Below are 20,029 nucleotides of genomic sequence, written 5' to 3'. Positions count from 1 at the left end.
GCCCTTGTGCCTAAGTGCCAATGGGAGCTAAAATGCGAGCTAAAGTGCCAATGGGAGCTAAAATGTGTGCTAATGTGCCAATGGGAGCTAAAATGCGAGCTAAAGTTCTGTTTTGTCCCTAGGGTGGACCCAGAGAAGACTCCCCTCCATGGACACAGAGGACTTTGAGACGATTCCCTCCAGTGGAGAAGAATCCTCCAACTCTTCTGAGGATGAAAGCAGCAATAAGAATGTATGTGGCTGTTAAACAAGATTCAAACACACATAGATTGATTATAGTCTGTAGTGGCTGAACTTAAACAGCTACATAATAAAAATATCTTTATTTCACATCTAATTTTATGAAACTTTGTGAATTATTGACACTAAGAATGACTTAATAAAGTACCAGATGAAACAAGATGGCTTTTACATAAATCATCCCTTTATTTCTGCATTGTCCACATTTCCTCTCATCTCTGAAATCACTTTGAGTTTAAAACAACTGGTTCCTTCTGCAGCTGAATTAGTTCTTCATGACCAACTGACATTTAAGAGAGAAAAGAAACTTTTATACTTCTATAAATCAGTGTTGACTTCCCTGAAATCAGCACCCTTCTTCCTATGCAGTTAAAGCCACACTAACATATTGGAAAATAAATTGATCAACACTTTTCAAATAATTCACTGACATTTCTCTAACAAAAGCCGAGATGCAGCTTCTGTGTTTATCAGTAGAAGGAAATTATAAATAGTATCTGTAGATAGAGCAGTTGGACTAAATGGAAATTAATTCATAACTTTTTGTTCTGGTTGCATGATTTATTTTACAAAGATATCATGACCTGTAGACCAAAGCTAATTAAGATCAGAGTATTTTTGGCCCTTTTAATGCGGTAGGAAGGCCTGTAGTTTCTGTTATCTGCGATGCTTTAAACTCATTTCTTCCTACAGGCTGACAGCAGTCGCTACCGGGTGCAGCTAACGTATGCAGCATGTGAAGCCAAGGATCTCTCTCTGGAAACCAAAGACATGGTTCAGTTTTTGGAAGAAGCAGAAACTGGAAATTGGTAGGTTTTATTATTTCATAAAGTTTCAGTTTTTAACCTTTTCAAGGTCTTAGAGGAAGTTTGTCTGTGACTGTTAACAGTATCTGTCTTTAGTATCTGGAACTCCTAAATATCAAACAGTTCCTCCGTTTCAGTAAACAAAGTGATTTTTTCCACCTGTTTTCAGCAGGGCTGCTTGTTGTCAGGTTTGTCTCTATGGTCGATGTGGAATCAGCAGGTGTTGGACCCCCGCTGACTCAGTCTATTTAGTTCATAGCAGGTTTTTTATTTAAAGGAACAGAAACTGCATATTAATCATAAAACCTTAAAGAGGAATATTCATTTGATTGAGTGAAATATTGATTTTGAGCTGAAGGCAGCCGATGGTCAGCAGGTCACTTCTGTTTGTTCTTTTCTTTTTCACCATTTATGCCCAGTCCATCAAGGTAGAAACCGTTCACACGGACCCTGGTTCTGCTGAAGGTGTCTTCCTGTTAAAGGGTTGCTGCATGCATGCTAAGCATAACCAACTGCTCAAAGAAACAATGCAAACCATGATTCACTGAAGCTACAGGCAGTTAGATGTTATTTAAAACTGAATAGAGGGCTGATAAAATTAGCATTCTATGTTAGGTGCATGTGTATCCTTGGCACAGGTTGACTGACGGATGTGTTTTAGTTATGTTTCATTTTAATTTGAACAGAACTTGTTACCAGTGTCTTACTAACTTTGACTTCAAAATCTAAAATGGCTGCCTTGCATCGCACCTCTGGGATGCAAAGAGTGATGTCACCATGAGAGCCAGAGGTGCCTCATTGTGACATCACTCTTTGAAACTGTTTGCTGTAACCCTTTGCCAATCAAATCTGCTAAAAGACAGAAAATTCTCTCTGTGCAGGTTTTGCTTTGTGACACAGAGCAGATAATCCAGAGACATTGGATGCAAACTTTATGTACATGTGTGGCTTCATCAATATGCAGATCACATTCTAGTAAACAAGCTGTGCAAATGCATGGGGGGGGGGGGGGGCACGCAAATGTAAACATTTAGCGTATGCAAAGTGATTTTCCAAATCCAACTCAGCAGTATATTTTAGTATTTCAGGTCTGAACTGACACCCAAAAACATCTGCAGTCGTTGTCGTCCTAAAGGAGGCTTTAATAAAACCATAGAGAGAAGAGAATAGATCCGTAAATAAAAGTGATCCATAAAAGAATCGCTCGCAGAAATGATCCAGAAGGATTTTAACTGAGAGGAATTCATTATACTGATACTTTATAAATATCAGACATTAGCTGGATGCTAATATGGCATCATTTGCTATTCTGTTTCTTTCCATGTGTTTTTATTGTGAGCCTCATCTCAGGTCACTTTATAGATCCAAGTCAACCAGATCATGATTGGTTCAAACCGTTTGACTCAGTGACTCTGCTGTATTTATTGATGAATCTTAGTTTATTTTTCATGGTGTCTAGCATGGAATTGTGGGAGGCGGGTGGAAAAAAGGACCTTCTGATGAGAACTGCGTCTGTTTCCTCCCTGATCTGCAGGCAGAAGACGGCATCCATCTTTATGAGCAAGCCGCCTCTGCTTGGTGGCTGTTTGGATAAAAGAGCTTATTCTGTAAGATAAAAGTTCGTATCGCTGTAACTCGGCTCGTTTTTCATCGACTCATGCATATTTCCAGACCGTCTCCTGTCGTCTTCATCTATGGGCTTTAAAAGGTCTCTCTCTCCCAGACTCGCCTCCATGAAGGATAACCTATAGATTATACTCATCCACACTTAGTGGATCATACAGCTTTCTTCATGTTTTAATGTATTTTGAGGGGATTCTGAACTATGCTGTTCGGGGGGGGTAACTAAATGAACTTAGTTGCTACTAATTTACGGCATAATGGAAATAAAGCAGCGTTTCCTCAAAGTTACTGAGTCTTCCTTTGTGTTGGTCTGACAGCTGAGGCCGATCTAGCGGCTCAGTAGATGAGCTAGCAGCTAACGCTAATGATGCAATAAACCTTCTCCAGCCGTATGAACCTGTCAGAAATCCACTAAAGGTCACTGAGGAGAAGATCTCTGTTCCTACATTTCAATGTTCTCTGGCTTCAACTGAAAGGCCAGGCTGAACCATAAAACAGCCTCTTGTTGCAAATGACCTCTGGTTTTCACCTGCAAACGTTTCCATGGCAACGGTCACCCGGATTCATCAAAGGAGGAGCATTATCGGGTGTTTTTTCTTCATTTGCTTCGTCACAGTGTTTGTAGCACGGCTGCCTTGGTCTGGTTCCTGGCCCAGGGTCTTTCTGCAGCATGTTTGCAGGATCCTGGATTCTGGGTCCAGATCAGTCGATGAGGTCATTGCCTACCCCATGTGACCAGATAAAACAGACACATTAAAGCAAATATTGGACTGTTTCGTTGGGACTTCACCTGAGACTCCCCCTTCCTGGAGCTGGTTAGATTAAAAATGTTGGCATGGCTGAACCAGAGACTGCAAGGAAAAGAAAAAAACAAAACAGTTTAATTGATTTATTTTCTCTGGCCAGATATCCTGTTATTCCATCTCTGGATGTCTGAACATTGTTACTGTTTAAAAACTGATCAGAGTTGAGGCGTTAGTCTTTAACGACCCCATGAGGCCAGGAACCATTGGAGGGCTTTAGACGCTCCTTTGAGCTTCTCAGTTTATTTGAATAATTTAACCCAAACCACCTTTTACCAAATTAAGACTATTCTACAGAAAAATCTACAATCTCATTTTCTGGTACTCAAACCTTCCTTTGCACCATTTTTATTATCCCTGGGATCAGTGAAATTCCTGGAAAGCAGTGTCATGGTTTTTACATTTTGGACTTTGAGTTTTCAGTAATTCTGTTTTGTTGATCTTTGGTTTATGTTCCATTTCGTGTTTTTTTAAAGCTAGTCTTTAGTTACTCTCTGTCGCCCTCTGGTGCCAGTCTCCTTTCCCCTTAGCTCACTAAAAAGTAATAATACTCCATTACTTTCTGAAATGTTTTCATGTTAAAACCCAGAGGATGAACGTCTTCTTATGGAGCTTTTGTGCATAAAAACTAAATGGTTGTAACGTGTTTCTAAAGTCGCTGATTCTTTATGCTACTGGATCAGCTCCCAGTTAGTGCTGAATGTTTATCCCTGCATCGTCGTTGGAGGTTTCTCAGCTCCAGCCCCAGACAGATGATGTCCTCCAGCTTTAGATGCACACCTGCTCTAATTCACCTGCTGACAGCGAATGGCTGATTATCAGGCTAACCCTGATAGCCGACGGATTCAGAGTCAGAGATGCATCGAAAACGACCGATGAGCCTCAATTATTCCACTTATTCTTTACTGCTGCTGGACTTTAAAAGTCTCATTTCGATTAAAAGCAGTCTTAGACTTATACTTAGACAAACTTTATTATCTTTTTTATGCACTGAATGTGTTTATGCTGAACGACATGCAGCCTGTCTGCTGATGTTTTCTATGCTGCATCTCTTCCTCCTCAGTTCTATGTCTGCTTTGCTTCCTTAGGTGGATTAGAGGAGAAGACGATCAACTTGTTTAACATTTGAGGAATTTATCCTTTGATTGTTTTATGTCTTATCAGAGCTAATGTCAGACTCTGCACCGTTCACACATTATTGAAACAATTTCAGCAGAAAGTTTCTGTTTGTTCCTTCTTCATCTTTTCAATGTGATTGATTTGGTTGGTCGTAGAATTTATTCTCCGTTTCTGAAGCCTCTCTGGAAAGCAGTGAAGCATCGTCATGTTTGTTTTGTTTTGTTTGCTGTCTGTAATGACTGCCTCTGTCTGCCTTCCTTTAAATGAATTCTTCCTCAGTCTGGATTGTGCATTTCTATACTGACTACTACAAATGAATGTGACCTAGAGTATTTGTCATGTTTTTACAGCAAACCTGAACAAACTCTCTCTATGTTGTTTGTTTTCAGACATCGTCAGTGATCTCTGCACAGCAGCTCAGAGTTTGAAGAAAATGACGTCAGCACTTGGACAGATGGACGGCAAACAAACATCCATCAACTGATATGAAAAGCTTTGAACAAGTTGTAGATCTTTTTGATGGACTGCAGGTCTACCTTTCTGTTCTTATTTTTTCTCTTTAATTCTCTGATCTTTGCTGCAGCAGACCTGGAAAGCCTGAATTCATTTTAATCCAATGTAGCAGAGCAATTATATCCACTAACTGCTTTCCATACATCATATTTGCAGTCTCCTCAGAAATTATTCAGACCTTTATTTATTACACTTTTCAATTATTATTATTCTTGATTTTATTTAAACTATTTTTGGTAAAATGTATGAAATATTTAAAGAAGGAAACTTAGATTAATTTACATAGATACATTTAGCTAAAGCTTTATTAAGTGTTGCCTTTTTCCAGACAGGAAACATTAAAATAAACTGGCGACAAAAAAAATGTGAAAATCTTTTTATTATGCAGTTATTTAAATAAAAGCGTCTTAAATTTTCACCTTACCAGCAAACAAGCGTCTTAAATTTTCACCTTACCAGCAAACAGAGACGGGAAAATTCAATAAAATAAAGCTGCTTAATTCTGTAAATCAGTGCAGGAGTGAAACATTAAACTTAAAAGCTTAAATATTCAGACAGTTTCTTCATTTATTGTCTTTTATGACCAAGCAAAGTTTTTAATTCTAACCAGTAAGAATGGAAAAGGCGTCTCCTTCCTTCTATAAGGAATGGGCGGGAAGGACGGTGCTGCTTCGGATGGATGGGTTGATCATGGCAACATTAAAATAAATCAATCATAAGTTTTCTGCAGCTGTTTGAGCCTCAATAAAAAAATCTAAACCCTTTCAGCACAGAGAGAACATGCAGACTTCATGCAAACCCCAGATCATCTCTGTACGGCCTCAGTTTATTACAAACACACAAAAATAGAAATATGTTCTTCAAAGAATGAAGCAACTGAAAGGGTTTGAATATTTCCTGAGGAGACTTTTTGACTTTATCTTTTAATGTCTGTAAAATTGCTTGAAAAATGCCTGGATTGTTTTAACAGGATGAGAAGTCGTTTCTTACAAGACTTTAAGTGCAAATACTGAAAAACATGCTGGTAATGCTAGAATATTCCAGTTTTTATGTGACTCAGGATCATAATGGCAACTTCTGCACATAAAGGGAGAGTTTAGTTGAGTTTCTACCAAACTGATGAACTGGTGCATCCTGACAGAGCGGCTGCAGTTAAATGAAGGGGCGCTCTGCTCCATCCACAGCGAGATGTTATGACCCTTCAAGTGGAAAAAGTCCATGATGTATAAGCAAAGCATCGTCTGCAGCGTCAATACATGCAGCCATGCTTAAATGACTATATCTGGCTTTTTCATATAAAGTGAACTGATTTGTGCAACATGAACACATTTCCTCTTTCATCTGAGAAAATCTAATTTAAAACAAATTCCTTTATCAGCTAATGATAGTTAAATCACTTCCCAGCAGAAAAATAAATCAAATCTAATGTGTTTTCTGCTTTGAACATAATCATGGGAAGAAGCCAGATGGCCTTCGGAGGAAATGATCGTTTCTGTTTTCAGAAACTGATTTGTCTCCATTTTCTGTTATGCTTCATGTCCCAGAGAGAAAAAATAAAAAATTCACTCATTTCTACATAATGAGATTCTGCTAAGAGCATTTCACACTTTGATTTGTTGTTTTCCTGCTGCACACAGTCAGGGCACATTCTAATATTTTATCTACAGAATTTGTTTCAAGGGCTGCACAAGTATTAGAAATGGGAAAGTAAATGTTATCTAATTGGTCATATTCCAAGTGTGACTGTCTTAAAATCAGTTTGATGCAGTTTCTCACATCGTTTCTGCAACAACGTCACATTTTACAGTGCAGGTCAGACAGGAAGGACCCGGCAGCTGCACAGTTTCCATTTACTGACCTCACTATGACATGTAGTCAACAATTACATCACAGTATTTGCTTTTCAAGATTATAAAAAATATTCTTACCAGTTTTGCATTTAATAATCTAGCAAAGGTGCCCTTTTTGTGATAGTTGCCACTTTAAATCAGGGAACCAAAAAACTATTTATGCTTATTGTCATCTAAAGCATTTTGTATAAAAACTTTTCACCAATTAGCTGCAACCATCTGCAGAGAATTCATTTCTGTCTCAGTACACTGTAAAACCGAATACGCTCAGAATGATAAAACTTTACTGGAAACAGAAAACTTAAAGGTTTTTCAGTAAATAACTGGAGTGTTTAGATTTTAACTCCTTAACATTTTTTACAGTATGTACATTTGATGTAAAACGGGTCACAACTTCAAACTTTAATACTTAAGTTTATCAAACAGTTTGAAGTTTTCTGTTTCCAGAAAAGTTTGAGGTTTTCTGAACTCTTCAGGTTGGCCGTCTGGGAATAAACTGTTATTTCTGAATAATATTAAGCAATACTTCATCATTTATCGGCATAATTTTCTTCTGGCTGTACTGTGGGTCCATCTCAGACATTTCTACTGATGAAACTTTCTTCTTCAGCTTCTTTCACTGATCCAGATGTTGTAAAAGATGAATTCTTTTCTGGAAATGCTTTATGTTAGAAAGTATCATGCAAAATGTTTTTATCTTTTAAACGTTGAAATGGATCATGTCATCATGTTGTTTATGTATCTTATAATGTATATAATGTTCATGCTGATAAAATGAAATTATAATAGGAAAACTCTTTTCCAGTTTCTTTGATTTTTTATTTCAAACATGTAAAAGTGTGTTTTAATAACATAGAGCTGTTTATAAGGATCTGTTTTAATCCCTGATGTGAATTCTGTAAATCTGGTCTAAGATAATAACCTGAAGCCACCTTCAGTTAATCTAGAAGACTTGGCAGCATCTGATGGATGGATGGATGGATGGATGGATGGATGGATGGATGGATGGATGGATGGATGGATGGATGGATGGATGGATGGATGGATGGATTCAATTCATTTCAATTCAGTTTATTTCTATAGCTCCAATTCACATCATCTCAGGTCACTTTCCAGTTCAGTCAGATTGATTCAAAGTTTTCTATCTAAGGAAAACCAGCTGATTGCATCGACTCATTGACTCTTCAGCAATCCCTCACACTAAGCATGCTTGTAGCGACAGTGGAGAGGAAAAACTCCCTTTGAACAGGAAGAAACCTCCAGCAGAACCAGGCTCAGTGTGAGCGGCCATCTGCTGAGGCCCACTGGGGTTCAAGGAGACAGAAGCAGACATAGAAAAAGAAGCATAGATGCAAAAGGCAACTGTCAACCAGCTCCACAGGCGGCCCCGTCCAGGAAACACACAGCCAGGCAGACCAGCTCCGAGCCAGCTCCCATGTCAGAGGATGAAGAGAGCACATCCAGTTAGTCACAGTCAGAGAAACAGGACTACACTGGAAAACAGGCCAAGCTCCAACATCTAGAAACAAAGGTGTTGATGGCAGCAGCACAGCTGATATTTCTCTCCAGGATGGAGTCACAGCCAAACAGGAACAGACCAGATGAAGCTACTATGAGAAAAAGCAGAGAGAGCAGAACGTTAGAGATTGAACTAACAGATTCTGCAGAGTGGGAGAATAGAGATAGAATGAAGCAGAATGATGAAAAAGGGGTCCCTATGTCCTCCAGCAGTCTAAGCCTATAGCAGCAGAACTATAGAGATAGCTCAGGATAACCTGAGCCACTCTAACTAGAAGCTTTATCAAAAAGGAAAGTTTTAAGCCTAGCCTTAAAAGTAGACAGGGTGTCTGCCTCACGGACTAAAACTGGTAGTTGGTTCCACAGGAGAGGAGCCTGAGAACTAAAAGATCTGCCTCCCATTCTACTTTTAGAAATTCTAGGAACCACTAGTAAACCTGCAGATTGAGAGCGAAGTGCTCTGTTAGGAACATAAGGAACAATCAGATCTCTGATATCAGATGGAGCTTGGCCATTTAAGGCTTTATATGTGAGAAGGAGGATTTTAAATTCTATTCTTGATTTAACAGGAAGCCAATGAAGAGAAGCCAGGATAGGAGAGATATGATCTCTCTTTTTAATTTTCATTAGAACTCTGGCTGCAGCATTTTGGATCAGCCGAAGGCTTTTAACTACAGTTTGTGGACTTCCTGATAGTAAAGAATTACAATAGTCCAGCCTTGAAGTAACAAATGCATGGACTAGTTTCTCAGCATCACCCCTGGACAGGAGATTGCTCATTTTTGCAATATTCCTCAGATGAAAGAAGGAAACTCTAGAAACCTCTTTGATCTGGGATTTAAATGACAGGTCCTGATCAAAAACAACACCAAGATTTTTTACTTTATTATCTGAGATCAGTTTAATCCCGTCCAGATGAAGTGACTCAATAATCAGCTTGACTATCCATCACTAAAGGGGCAGACTTGTTCTTCTGGTTCAATCTGCATGTTTTCTAAACATAAACCAGGCTTTGTTGGTCTGCCGGATAAAACCTGGAACTAAACGCTATTTCTGACATTTTGAATTGAAAAAGCTTCCTGGATGGGAAGAGAAACATCTTCAAACTTGAAAATAACGTCCAGCAGATTGTTTTTAACCTTTAGTGGAATGACTATGACCTGGATGACTGAGAATCTCCACCAGCATACTTTAGTGTCAGTTGTCACATTCGTTCTGAAGCAGCATTTATATGAACGTCAATTAAAGCACAGAGGATTAAAGAGAAACACACCTGAGAAAGTTAGACCCATCAGTGGAACCAGTTAGTCTAGACCTCTGCTAATGAGTTGCTACAGGCAAACATTCCTGAATGGGTGAAGCAACGATGACATCATTATGATAATAGCAGCAGGTCTATCTGACACATATCTACAGGATTTATGACTTTACAGGTGACTTCATGAAATTACAGAAGAGCTGGAGCGGGACTCAGACAGCAAATAGACTTTTTCACAAAGCTAACATAGATTCCACTAATTTAAAGACAGTCAACCAAAGTATGAGAAATCTGTCAAAAGGTATATTGATGTTACCGCCTTAGACACCCCCCCCCCACACACACACACACGTCCCCCCCACCCCTGCACTGCATTTTCCTCCTTATTTTTAAATCTCATGGCTTTTGAACTGCAGTGGTTTTATCGCATGATTATTATAGCGAATTCTATTGGTAGATTTCATGTGTAGATTTTCATTTATTTTTTCATACTAATCTATAAAACATTGTTTCTTCCATCATCAATGCTGTATGTTATTAAACAGAAACACACTTTTCCTACAGCACCTGAATGTAGCAGGAAGGTCCCTGGTCTGAGGTATGCGTTGTGATTTGAATGAACGGACCAATCAGAAGCGTCGCCAGGCGGAAGCAGATGGGCGTTCCGTCACTGCTGACCAATCAACGAGAAGCTCCTTGTTTGCCTTCATTTTTGAACTGAGCTGTGAGCGAACCGCTCGTCTGGAGAATTCAGCTGCTGATTATTGGACCGGTTCTATCCGGCAGAGCAACATGCGCTGATCCGACTTTTAGCTCTTATTTCTCTGCTTCGCTGCGTTTCCAGAGGAGTTAAACCCATTAACCGTGTTAGCTTAGCAGTTAGCACCTTTAGCTAGAGAGCTAGTCGGAGGTAAGTGCGTCACTCTGGTTGTTTTAAACATTCAATCCGACTGGTGTTAAAATTCATCTTTTATGAAGTGATTTTTATTTTTGTCCGGAGGATTAATTCAGTGAAATGAGTGAGTTCATGTTTCTCTTCCTCCGCTAAGCTGTCATGACTGACAGCAGAAGGCTACGGTGTGAGGACCCCAGGCTGGCTGCCATGGCTGACTGCAGCATGATGTGTTCAGGGACAGCCTCAGCTCTGCTGGCTGATTCCTCAGTCTGTGACTCCAGGATGATGGAAACTACCAGGGACCAGGCCTTCCTCAGCCTGGCCTGTGAGGAGGATGGAGGAGGTGAGATCTCCTTCCTGTGCTCCTTTCTCTCTGTTTGCTGAGGAGGAAACATTTTATTTATTCTGATAATATATCATTAATCTGGAGCTTTATTCTGAAATCACTAATCTGGAGCTTTATTCTGATATTAATCTGGGGCTTTATTCTGATATCATTAATCTGGAGCTTTATTCTGAAATCATTAATCCGGAGCTTTATTCTGAAATCATTAATCTGGAGCTTTATTCTGAAATCATTAATCTGGAGCTTTATTCTGAAATCATTAATCTGGAGCTTTATTCTGAAATCATTAATCTGGAGCTTGCAGTCCACTGTGTCACATGATGATGCACCTTTAGAGCAGCATTATTTTAATTATCCAGGTTTAGCATCAATAAACCAACTTATCTGTAATATCAATGGAATCAGGTCAGAATGGCTCATCATGCAAAGTTTACATCACATTAACAATGAGGTGCGTTTGGATGTTGAAGGTAAACATCAGTGTCAGTTTAAAGGAGCTGAAGGATTTCCAGCTGCAGAAAATAATCTGGGATTCTGAGCCGATCTGAACCCAGCAGAGACGTTAGCACTGGATGCTCATTAGTATTAGATCCTCTTCACTCAAAGCATCATGGATCTTTCTATTAGATGAGATGTTCGAACTTTATTTAGTTCATGAAACCCAGATTGCAACATGACGCCATCGGCTGATGATCACAAGAGAAGAAAACTTCATGTTAAACTTTTACTGCAGCATCGTTTTTTTTTCAGTTCCTCCTTTATGGACGGAAATTAGGATTTTTCAGGATTTCTTTGTAAACATGCCGACAGTCAGACCTCCTCTTTCTGTTTCCTTTGTTGACCTTTGCTCTGCTGCTGTTTCCTCAGAAATGCTGCCGAAAGTGGAAACACGAGTAGTTCTGGTGGGAGAAGCAGGAAGAAATGACGCTCTGCTCAAAGCTCTGGAGGTACGAAAAGCCTCTGAACTGTTGAGTCGCTCATTAAATCTAATCAGCTGGAGGCGTTTAGATCACCTGGTTCAAATATTCACTGTTTGTTATTCTATAATCGGGTAGAAGGCTTTCATGGTGCTGATATGAGGCTGAATGTACCTGATGATGATGATGATGGCTGCTGGTCTCCATCAGCTGGCGCGCCTTGCTCTCTCAGGAGACGCCGCTGGCGCGCCTTGCTCTCTCGGCAGACGCCGCTGGCGCGCCTTGCTCTCTCGGCAGACGCCGCTGGCGCGCCTTGCTCTCTCGGCAGACGCCGCTGGCGCGCCTTGCTCTCTCAGGAGACGCCGCTGGCGCGCCTTGCTCTCTCAGGAGACGCCGCTGGCGCGCCTTGCTCTCTCGGCAGACGCCGCTGGCGCGCCTTGCTCTCTCAGGACACGCCGCTGGCGCGCCTTGCTCTCTCGGCAGAAGCCAGTGGCGCGCCTTGCTCTCTCGGCAGACGCCGCTGGCGCGCCTTGCTCTCTCGGCAGACGCCGCTGGCGCGCCTTGCTCTCTCGGCAGACGCCGCTGGCGCGCCTTGCTCTCTCGGCAGACGCCGCTGGCGCGCCTTGCTCTCTCAGGAGACGCCGCTGGCGCGCCTTGCTCTCTCAGGAGACGCCGCTGGCGCGCCTTGCTCTCTCGGCAGACGCCGCTGGCGCGCCTTGCTCTCTCAGGACACGCCGCTGGCGCGCCTTGCTCTCTCAGGAGACGCCGCTGGCGCGCCTTGCTCTCTCGGCAGATGCCAGTGGCGCGCCTTGCTCTCTCGGCAGACGCCGCTGGTGTCTCCAGCAGTAGAACTCTACGCTCTGAGGGGTTGGATGATGTTTCAGATACCTGGTAGCCGAGTCTGTGATGCTCGTCTTTCTTTCATTTTTCTGGGGGCGAATGGATTCCCACTGACCGGCCTTTCAGAGGCTGAAGCTAACAGCGAAGGTTAGCTTTTTAAGCGGCCCACCCAATGGATGGGAATGTTTTAACAAGCTATGCTTCATCTGTTCATGGTTTAGTTAGCTTTTGGTTTAGCGTAGCAATGAAGCCCAGCTACACACCAGGCAGCAGGATGCATGCATTAGCAGCGCTAACCAGCGTAAAACTGCCTGTTGCAGACCAGTCTGAATGGTTCCTGTTCTGCTCTGGGCTGCTGGCAGGACGGCGGCTCCGCTGGCTGCGCTCTGCTCTCCTTGCTGCCAAACCTGTGCTCGATTACGTGCCTCAAGGAGTTAGTGGTGTTGCCGTAGCAACAATGTCTTCATTGCAAACATATTGTTGCTATTGACAACGACCGTTCTAAGTTGAAGCTGCACTTCAGTAAAGATAAAGTCGTGTTTCTTTGAGTGCAAAAAAAAGGCAGGAATTGAGCTCTGCAGGGCGAGCAGGTAGAGGCAGCAGGCATGGCCATGCATTGCTCACTGCTGTACCTCATACTGAGGATGCACACTGCCACAGTGGAGAGGAAAACCTCCCTTTAACATGAAGGGCTCAGAGGGAGCGGCCTGCTGCCCAGTCGGCCCCAAAGAGCCCAGCTTTAGGCTCATATTCCATTTAAACTTTTAATCCAGCTCCTCGCCGTCCTTCTGTCTCTCTGATGGTCATTTGTTGGCGTTTGTTCTTGACTTCCTGCTATTCTCTATCTGCCCATTTCTTTCTTCTCTTCTGGTTTCCTTCTTCTTCTCCTAATGCCATTGTTTGACCTCTATGTCCTGCTGGTTTACAGGCCATCAGAGTGATGGAGGTTCCTGAAGTAAAGATCAGAGAAGGCGAGGCGGGCTCCGAGGAGAAAATGATCAAATCTATAGTCCCTATGGTACAGAGCTGTGTGAATGACTGTCTGACACTTTGAGGGGACGTAGGGACACGCTGCACGGGCATTCAGTCAGGCCGCATCATCACCTCACTAGTGCTGTCAGACTTAGAGATCCTTTGGTTTAATCTGGACACGGACTGGAAAGGAGAAACACTAGCCTGGGTGCCATTCCGAACTTAGTCCCGCCCACAAGGTTTGAGATCGGGAAGTTCGGTCTGGCTCTGCTCCATAGTAGCGCGAGTATGATCGCCCACTGTCAGGCGATCCAATCAAATTGTCAGGGCGGGCTTTATACGATGATGGACAGATGATCAACAGTAACGTAATCAACCACGTGACCAAAGCGCGCTTGGGTGACAACAACAATGGCTGCCGCTGGAGAGTTGAGGTGAGTAGATTCTGCTATTAGGTCTGTTCTAGAAGATATCGACAGCAAATTAATTTTTAAAGAGGAACAGAGAAACGCGATCAAGGCTCATCTTCTTATTCTAGGCGTGCAACTGCACGCTTTGATTTTTGTTGACAACAACTATGCGTTGCTTAACATACGTCACACACTCCGTTGCTCTGATTGGTTGTAGGTCTATCCAATTGAGTGCAGAGGCATTTTTTTTCCTGGTTCGTTCGAAACACGCCCCATAATCACAGCTCTATGGAGCAGCATCAGACTCATTCTGACTAGAATTGAGTAGGACTACGCCAGGCTAGAGAAACACACCTTCATCCAAATTAAGCAGCGTCTGGGAACACATGGGTGGTGACGGTGGTGTGACGCCGCGGGGATGGCGCTGCCTGTACCTGTCATTTTTTGTCACCTTATGGCAGTGGTTCCCAAAGATTATCTTCTGGGCCCCCCTTTGGAGTACAATAAAATTTCCACGCCCCCCCCCCCAAAAAAAAATAAAATAAAAAATCAACAGGGCACACACAGCGTTCAACCAGATATAATAAATCTATACACATATTTTGTTTTTAAACTCCACTGAAGTTTATTTCACACTTCAGGTTGCAACAAAACAAACTACACACCATCTGCACAGTGGAACACTTTTGTGTAACTGTATTTTTTTTCATAGTTCTATACTGTAGATTAGAAGAGGATTCTTTGTTGTCTGTGTTATTTTAAACATTTCTTTTTTTTTTATTTGTAACAATATTTAACTTTGCTATCATCAATACATTAAAAAAGCCTCTGTGCAAAATGGAGTGAAAACATTGAACAGCTCCCTGAGAGTTTTTTCTTTGTACTTTAATCCTCCCATCTTTTCAGTGGCTGTAGTGAGCCTGCTTGTTGCTGTAGATCTTCTCAAATCTGGGTTGCAGTGTCACAACTGTCCATTATGCTCAGTCAAAGCAAGCCCCTTTTTGCCCCACAGTTTGGGAACCACTGCCTTATGGGATGTTTATTGTATCTGGGATTATCTTCTGAAAGGTTTAAAGGGGAACGCCGTTTTTTTTCTCCATTGGTCCCTTGATTTTCCGTTATTCCATCATGTTCTACTCACCCATCTGAGTTTAGTGTCATTTGAAGCCGTTCTGAAGATATTCCGTTAGGTTCTATCCAGTAACGTCTTCCTATGGGCAACGACTTGAAGGCACAAACTAAACTGTTCATCATTTATTCTTTATGGTACGCCAGCATTCAGAACATGGAGGCCAATCACTGTCCCCCACACATCCACCGTTAGATTTTTATATTTATATTATTTTAAAATAAAGCGCCGTGTGTATGATGTCATCCGCGTGCGCCGGCTACCGTTCATTCATCCTGTCCGCTGAACTGCTGCTAGTTTTCCTCACATGCCTGGAAGATGTCTAGTGCTGCTACCACAGATGATCTCGCTCTGCAGATGAACGATTCAGATGAGCTAGAATGAATAGAAGGGGTAGAGCGTAGCCGCCTGTGGCCTGGGCTGCCTGTCACTACTCCAGTCTGCCGCGCTGATGACGTCATACACGCTCCGCTTTGTTTAAAAAAAATATAAATATAAAAATATACCTGTGGATGTCTGGGGGCCAGTGATTGGCCTCCATGTTCTGAATGCTGGCGTACCATAAAGAATAAATGATGAACAGTTTAGTTTGTGCCTTCAAGTCGTTGCCCATAGGAAGACGTTACTGGATATAAGCTAACGGAATATCTTCAGAACGGCTCCAAATGACACTAAACTCAGATGGGAGAGTAGAAAATGATGGAATAAAAGGAAAATCAACCCAATGGGAAAAACTGCGTTCCCCTTTAGTGCAGTAGAAACGTGAACGTTTTCCTCCCTGATGTTTGATGAGGTCGTTAATTTAAACTACTTTATAAAATTGAACAAACGTCTGCAGCTGCCAATCATTCCTGCTTAAAAAGTCGTTATACTGGCAATCATTTTAAAACTTAATGAAATAGTTTGTTGCAGAGTGAAAGGAAGGAAGGAGGAAAAGTTCATGTTTTTTATTGTTGACATGAAGGAAATGATCTAAATACTATTTTCTGATCATTTAGATAAATAAGATAAAAATGTTCAACCAGCCTCCAGCTCATCTTTTCATGATGATTTCTCCTCCTCAGGAAATCAAGGCTCCCGTCATAAAGACGGACGACGTCCAGGGATTTGAAGACGGGGCGGATTATGAGACGGTGTTTGTCCTCCCAGACTTTAACTCTGCTGATTACAGCTACCTTTACAAACAGGAGCAGCGCATCGTCGGCCCTCCGTTTGTTCTGCACTGCGCTGCAAAGGAAGAGGCCAGTATCTAATGACGAACCTTCCGCTTGCTCATCCTCCATCTTTACTCATCCTCCATCTTTGCTCATCCTCCATCTTTGCTCATCCTCCATCTTTGCTCATCCTCCATCTTTGCTCATCCTCCATCTTTGCCTCATCCTCCATCTTTGCCTCATCCTCCATCTTTGCCTCATCCTCCATCTTTGCCTCATCCTCCATCTTTGCTCATCCTCCATCTTTGCCTCATCCTCCATCTTTACTCATCCTCCATCTTTGCTCATCCTCCATCTTTGCTCATCCTCCATCTTTGCCTCATCCTCCATCTTTGCTTCATCCTCCATCTTTGCTCATCCTCCATCTTTGCTCATCCTCCATCTTTGCCTCATCCTCCATCTTTGCCTCATCCTCCATCTTTACTCATCCTCCATCTTTGCCTCATCCTCCATCTTTACTCATCCTCCATCTTTACTCATCCTCCATCTTTGCTCATCCTCCATCTTTGCCTCATCCTCCATCTTTGCTCATCCTCCATCTTTGCCTCATCCTCCATCTTTGCTTCATCCTCCATCTTTGCTCATCCTCCATCTTTGCCTCATCCTCCATCTTTGCCTCATCCTCCATCTTTGCCTCATCCTCCATCTTTGCTCATCCTCCATCTTTGCTCATCCTCCATCTTTGCCTCATCCTCCATATTTGCCTCATCCTCCATCTTTGCCTCATCCTCCATCTTTGCTTCATCCTCCATCTTTGCCTCATCCTCCATCTTTGCCTCATCCTCCATCTTTGCTCATCCTCCATCTTTGCCTCATCCTCCATCTTTACTCATCCTCCATCTTTGCTCATCCTCCATCTTTGCCTCATCCTCCATCTTTGCTCATCCTCCATCTTTGCTTCATCCTCCATCTTTGCTTCATCCTCCATCTTTGCTCATCCTCCATCTTTGCCTCATCCTCCATCTTTGCCTCATCCTCCATCTTTGCCTCATCCTCCATCTTTGCCTCATCCTCCATCTTTGCCTCATCCTCCATCTTTGCTCATCCTCCATCTTTGCTCATCCTCCATCTTTGCCTCATCCTCCATCTTTGCCTCATCCTCCATCTTTGCCTCATCCTCCATCTTTGCCTCATCCTCCATCTTTGCCTCATCCTCCATCTTTGCTCATCCTCCATCTTTGCCTCATCCTCCATCTTTGCCTCATCCTCCGTCTTTGCCTCATCCTCCGTCTTTGCTCATCCTCCATCTTTGCTCATCCTCCGTCTTTGCTCATCCTCCGTCTTTGCCTCCCTCCGTCTTTGCCTCATCCTCCATCTTTGCCTCATCCTCCATCTTTGCCTCATCCTCCATCTTTGCCTCATCCTCCATCTTTGCCTCATCCTCCATCTTTGCTCATCCTCCATCTTTGCTCATCCTCCATCTTTGCTCATCCTCCATCTTTGCTCATCCTCCATCTTTGCCTCATCCTCCATCTTTACTCATCCTCCATCTTTACTCATCCTCCATCTTTACTCATCCTCCATCTTTGCTCATCCTCCATCTTTGCCTCATCCTCCATCTTTACTCATCCTCCATCTTTGCTCATCCTCCATCTTTGCCTCATCCTCCATCTTTACTCATCCTCCATCTTTGCTCATCCTCCATCTTTGCCTCATCCTCCATCTTTGCTCATCCTCCATCTTTGCCTCATCCTCCATCTTTGCCTCATCCTCCATCTTTGCTCATCCTCCATCTTTGCCTCATCCTCCATCTTTGCCTCATCCTCCATCTTTGCCTCATCCTCCATCTTTGCTCATCCTCCATCTTTGCTCATCCTCCATCTTTGCCTCATCCTCCATATTTGCCTCATCCTCCATCTTTGCCTCATCCTCCATCTTTGCTTCATCCTCCATCTTTGCCTCATCCTCCATCTTTGCCTCATCCTCCATCTTTGCTCATCCTCCATCTATGCCTCATCCTCCATCTTTACTCATCCTCCATCTTTACTCATCCTCCATCTTTGCTCATCCTCCATCTTTGCCTCATCCTCCATCTTTGCTTCATCCTCCATCTTTGCTCATCCTCCATCTTTGCCTCATCCTCCATCTTTGCCTCATCCTCCATCTTTGCCTCATCCTCCATCTTTGCCTCATCCTCCATCTTTGCTCATCCTCTATCTTTGCCTCATCCTCCATCTTTGCCTCATCCTCCATCTTTGCCTCATCCTCCATCTTTGCCTCATCCTCCATCTTTGCTCATCCTCCATCTTTGCTCATCCTCCATCTTTGCCTCATCCTCCATCTTTGCCTCATCCTCCATCTTTGCTCATCCTCCATCTTTGCTCATCCTCCATCTTTGCTCATCCTCCATCTTTGCTCATTCTCCGTCTTTGCCTCATCCTCCATCTTTGCCTCATCCTCCATCTTTGCCTCATCCTCCATCTTTGCCTCATCCTCCATCTTTGCCTCATCCTCCATCTTTGCCTCATCCTCCATGTTTGCTCATCCTCCATCTTTGCCTCATCCTCCATCTTTGCTCATCCTCCATCTTTGCTCATCCTCCATCTTTGCTTCATCCTCCATCTTTGCTCATCCTCCATCTTTGCCTCATCCTCCATCTTTGCCTCATCCTCCATCTTTGCCTCATCCTCCATCTTTGCCTCATCCTCCATCTTTGCCTCATCCTCCATCTTTGCTCATCCTCCATCTTTGCCTCATCCTCCATCTTTGCCTCATCCTCCATCTTTGCTCATCCTCCATCTTTGCCTCATCCTCCATCTTTGCCTCATCCTCCATCTTTGCTCATCCTCCATCTTTGCTCATCCTCCGTCTTTGCTCATCCTCCGTCTTTGCCTCCCTCCGTCTTTGCCTCATCCTCCGTCTTTGCCTCATCCTCTGTCTATGCCTCATCCCAGAAAGGGCTCCTCCTTTCCTTCCCTCTATTTTGGCTCCTCCTTCCTTCCCTCCTTTCCTTCCCTCCGTTTTGGCTCCTCCTTCCTTCCCTCCTTTCCTTCCCTCTGTTTTGGCTCCTCCTTCCTTCCCTCCTTTCCTTCCCTCAGTTTTGGCTCCTCCTTCCTTCCCTCCTTTCCTTCCCTCTGTTTTGGCTCCTCCTTCCTTCCATCCTTTCTCTTTCATCTCTCTCCCTCCTGTCTCTCCAGACTTATTCTGTCCTGTTAAAGGTGCAGCAGATCTTCTCTGATGCATTTCTTGCCATGTGGTTTGAAGTCCTCCCCACAGCCGCGTAGCAAGCAGTGAAATAGAAGGTCTGGAAGTTACACTAAAATAAATAAAATTACATACATGAAAAACACCTTCCAGACCGCAAAGCGACCGTAAGCGGTGTGCTGCGGCGGAGGCGACCGGCTGGAAGGTGTTTTTCACGTACGTAATCCAAACTGCAGGCAGCAGGATAATAAAAGCCAACATATTCTGCCGGCAGGTTTCTACATTTGAAGATAATTTAGACGTTAATAAACTGTTTCAGAGGAGTGATCATAGCGCTCTGCATCAGCAGTGCTGTGTCTGTCCCCCAATGCTTCTGGTGACATCATCATGCTAGGAGAGAAATCAGGAGAGTAAACAACGGAGAACAACATT

General features: G+C 43.0%; 1 protein-coding gene and 1 long non-coding RNA gene across 9 annotated transcripts in view; both read left to right on the top strand.

Moving 5' to 3' along the window:
- The first annotated feature begins 18 nt into the window (after nucleotides 1–18).
- Nucleotides 19–5,532, top strand: LOC119778636. Its single transcript, XR_005280099.1, has 3 exons — nucleotides 19–232; nucleotides 934–1,049; nucleotides 4,981–5,532. It is a non-coding gene; the product is annotated as an uncharacterized LOC119778636 (long non-coding RNA).
- Nucleotides 5,533–10,421: 4,889 nt separating this feature from the next.
- ect2 (epithelial cell transforming 2) overlaps nucleotides 10,422–20,029 on the top strand; it is a 48,858-nt gene continuing 39,250 nt past the window's right edge. For 3 of the 8 annotated variants that reach the window (XR_005280098.1, XM_038277970.1, XM_038277968.1), the window contains exons 1-5: nucleotides 10,422–10,640; nucleotides 10,780–10,968; nucleotides 11,839–11,918; nucleotides 13,657–13,746; nucleotides 16,304–16,480. Coding sequence is in view for 7 of the 8 variants with exons in the window: in XM_038277970.1 (XP_038133898.1) it covers nucleotides 10,785–10,968; nucleotides 11,839–11,918; nucleotides 13,657–13,746; nucleotides 16,304–16,480 (531 nt within the window). In the remaining variant the exon portion in view is untranslated. The remainder of the gene's footprint in view (nucleotides 10,641–10,779; nucleotides 10,969–11,838; nucleotides 11,919–13,656; nucleotides 13,747–16,303; nucleotides 16,481–20,029) is intronic. The other 5 variants (XM_038277973.1, XM_038277971.1, XM_038277969.1 and 2 more) reach the window with 4 other exon arrangements.

The sequence above is a fragment of the Cyprinodon tularosa genome, unplaced genomic scaffold (genome assembly GCF_016077235.1).
Source record: "Cyprinodon tularosa strain WSP-4 unplaced genomic scaffold, ASM1607723v1 ctg1360, whole genome shotgun sequence".
NCBI classification, from domain to species: Eukaryota; Metazoa; Chordata; class Actinopteri; order Cyprinodontiformes; family Cyprinodontidae; genus Cyprinodon; species Cyprinodon tularosa.
The sequence above is the reverse complement of the archived record's forward strand: the minus strand, read 5'-3'. Positions and strand labels throughout refer to the sequence as shown.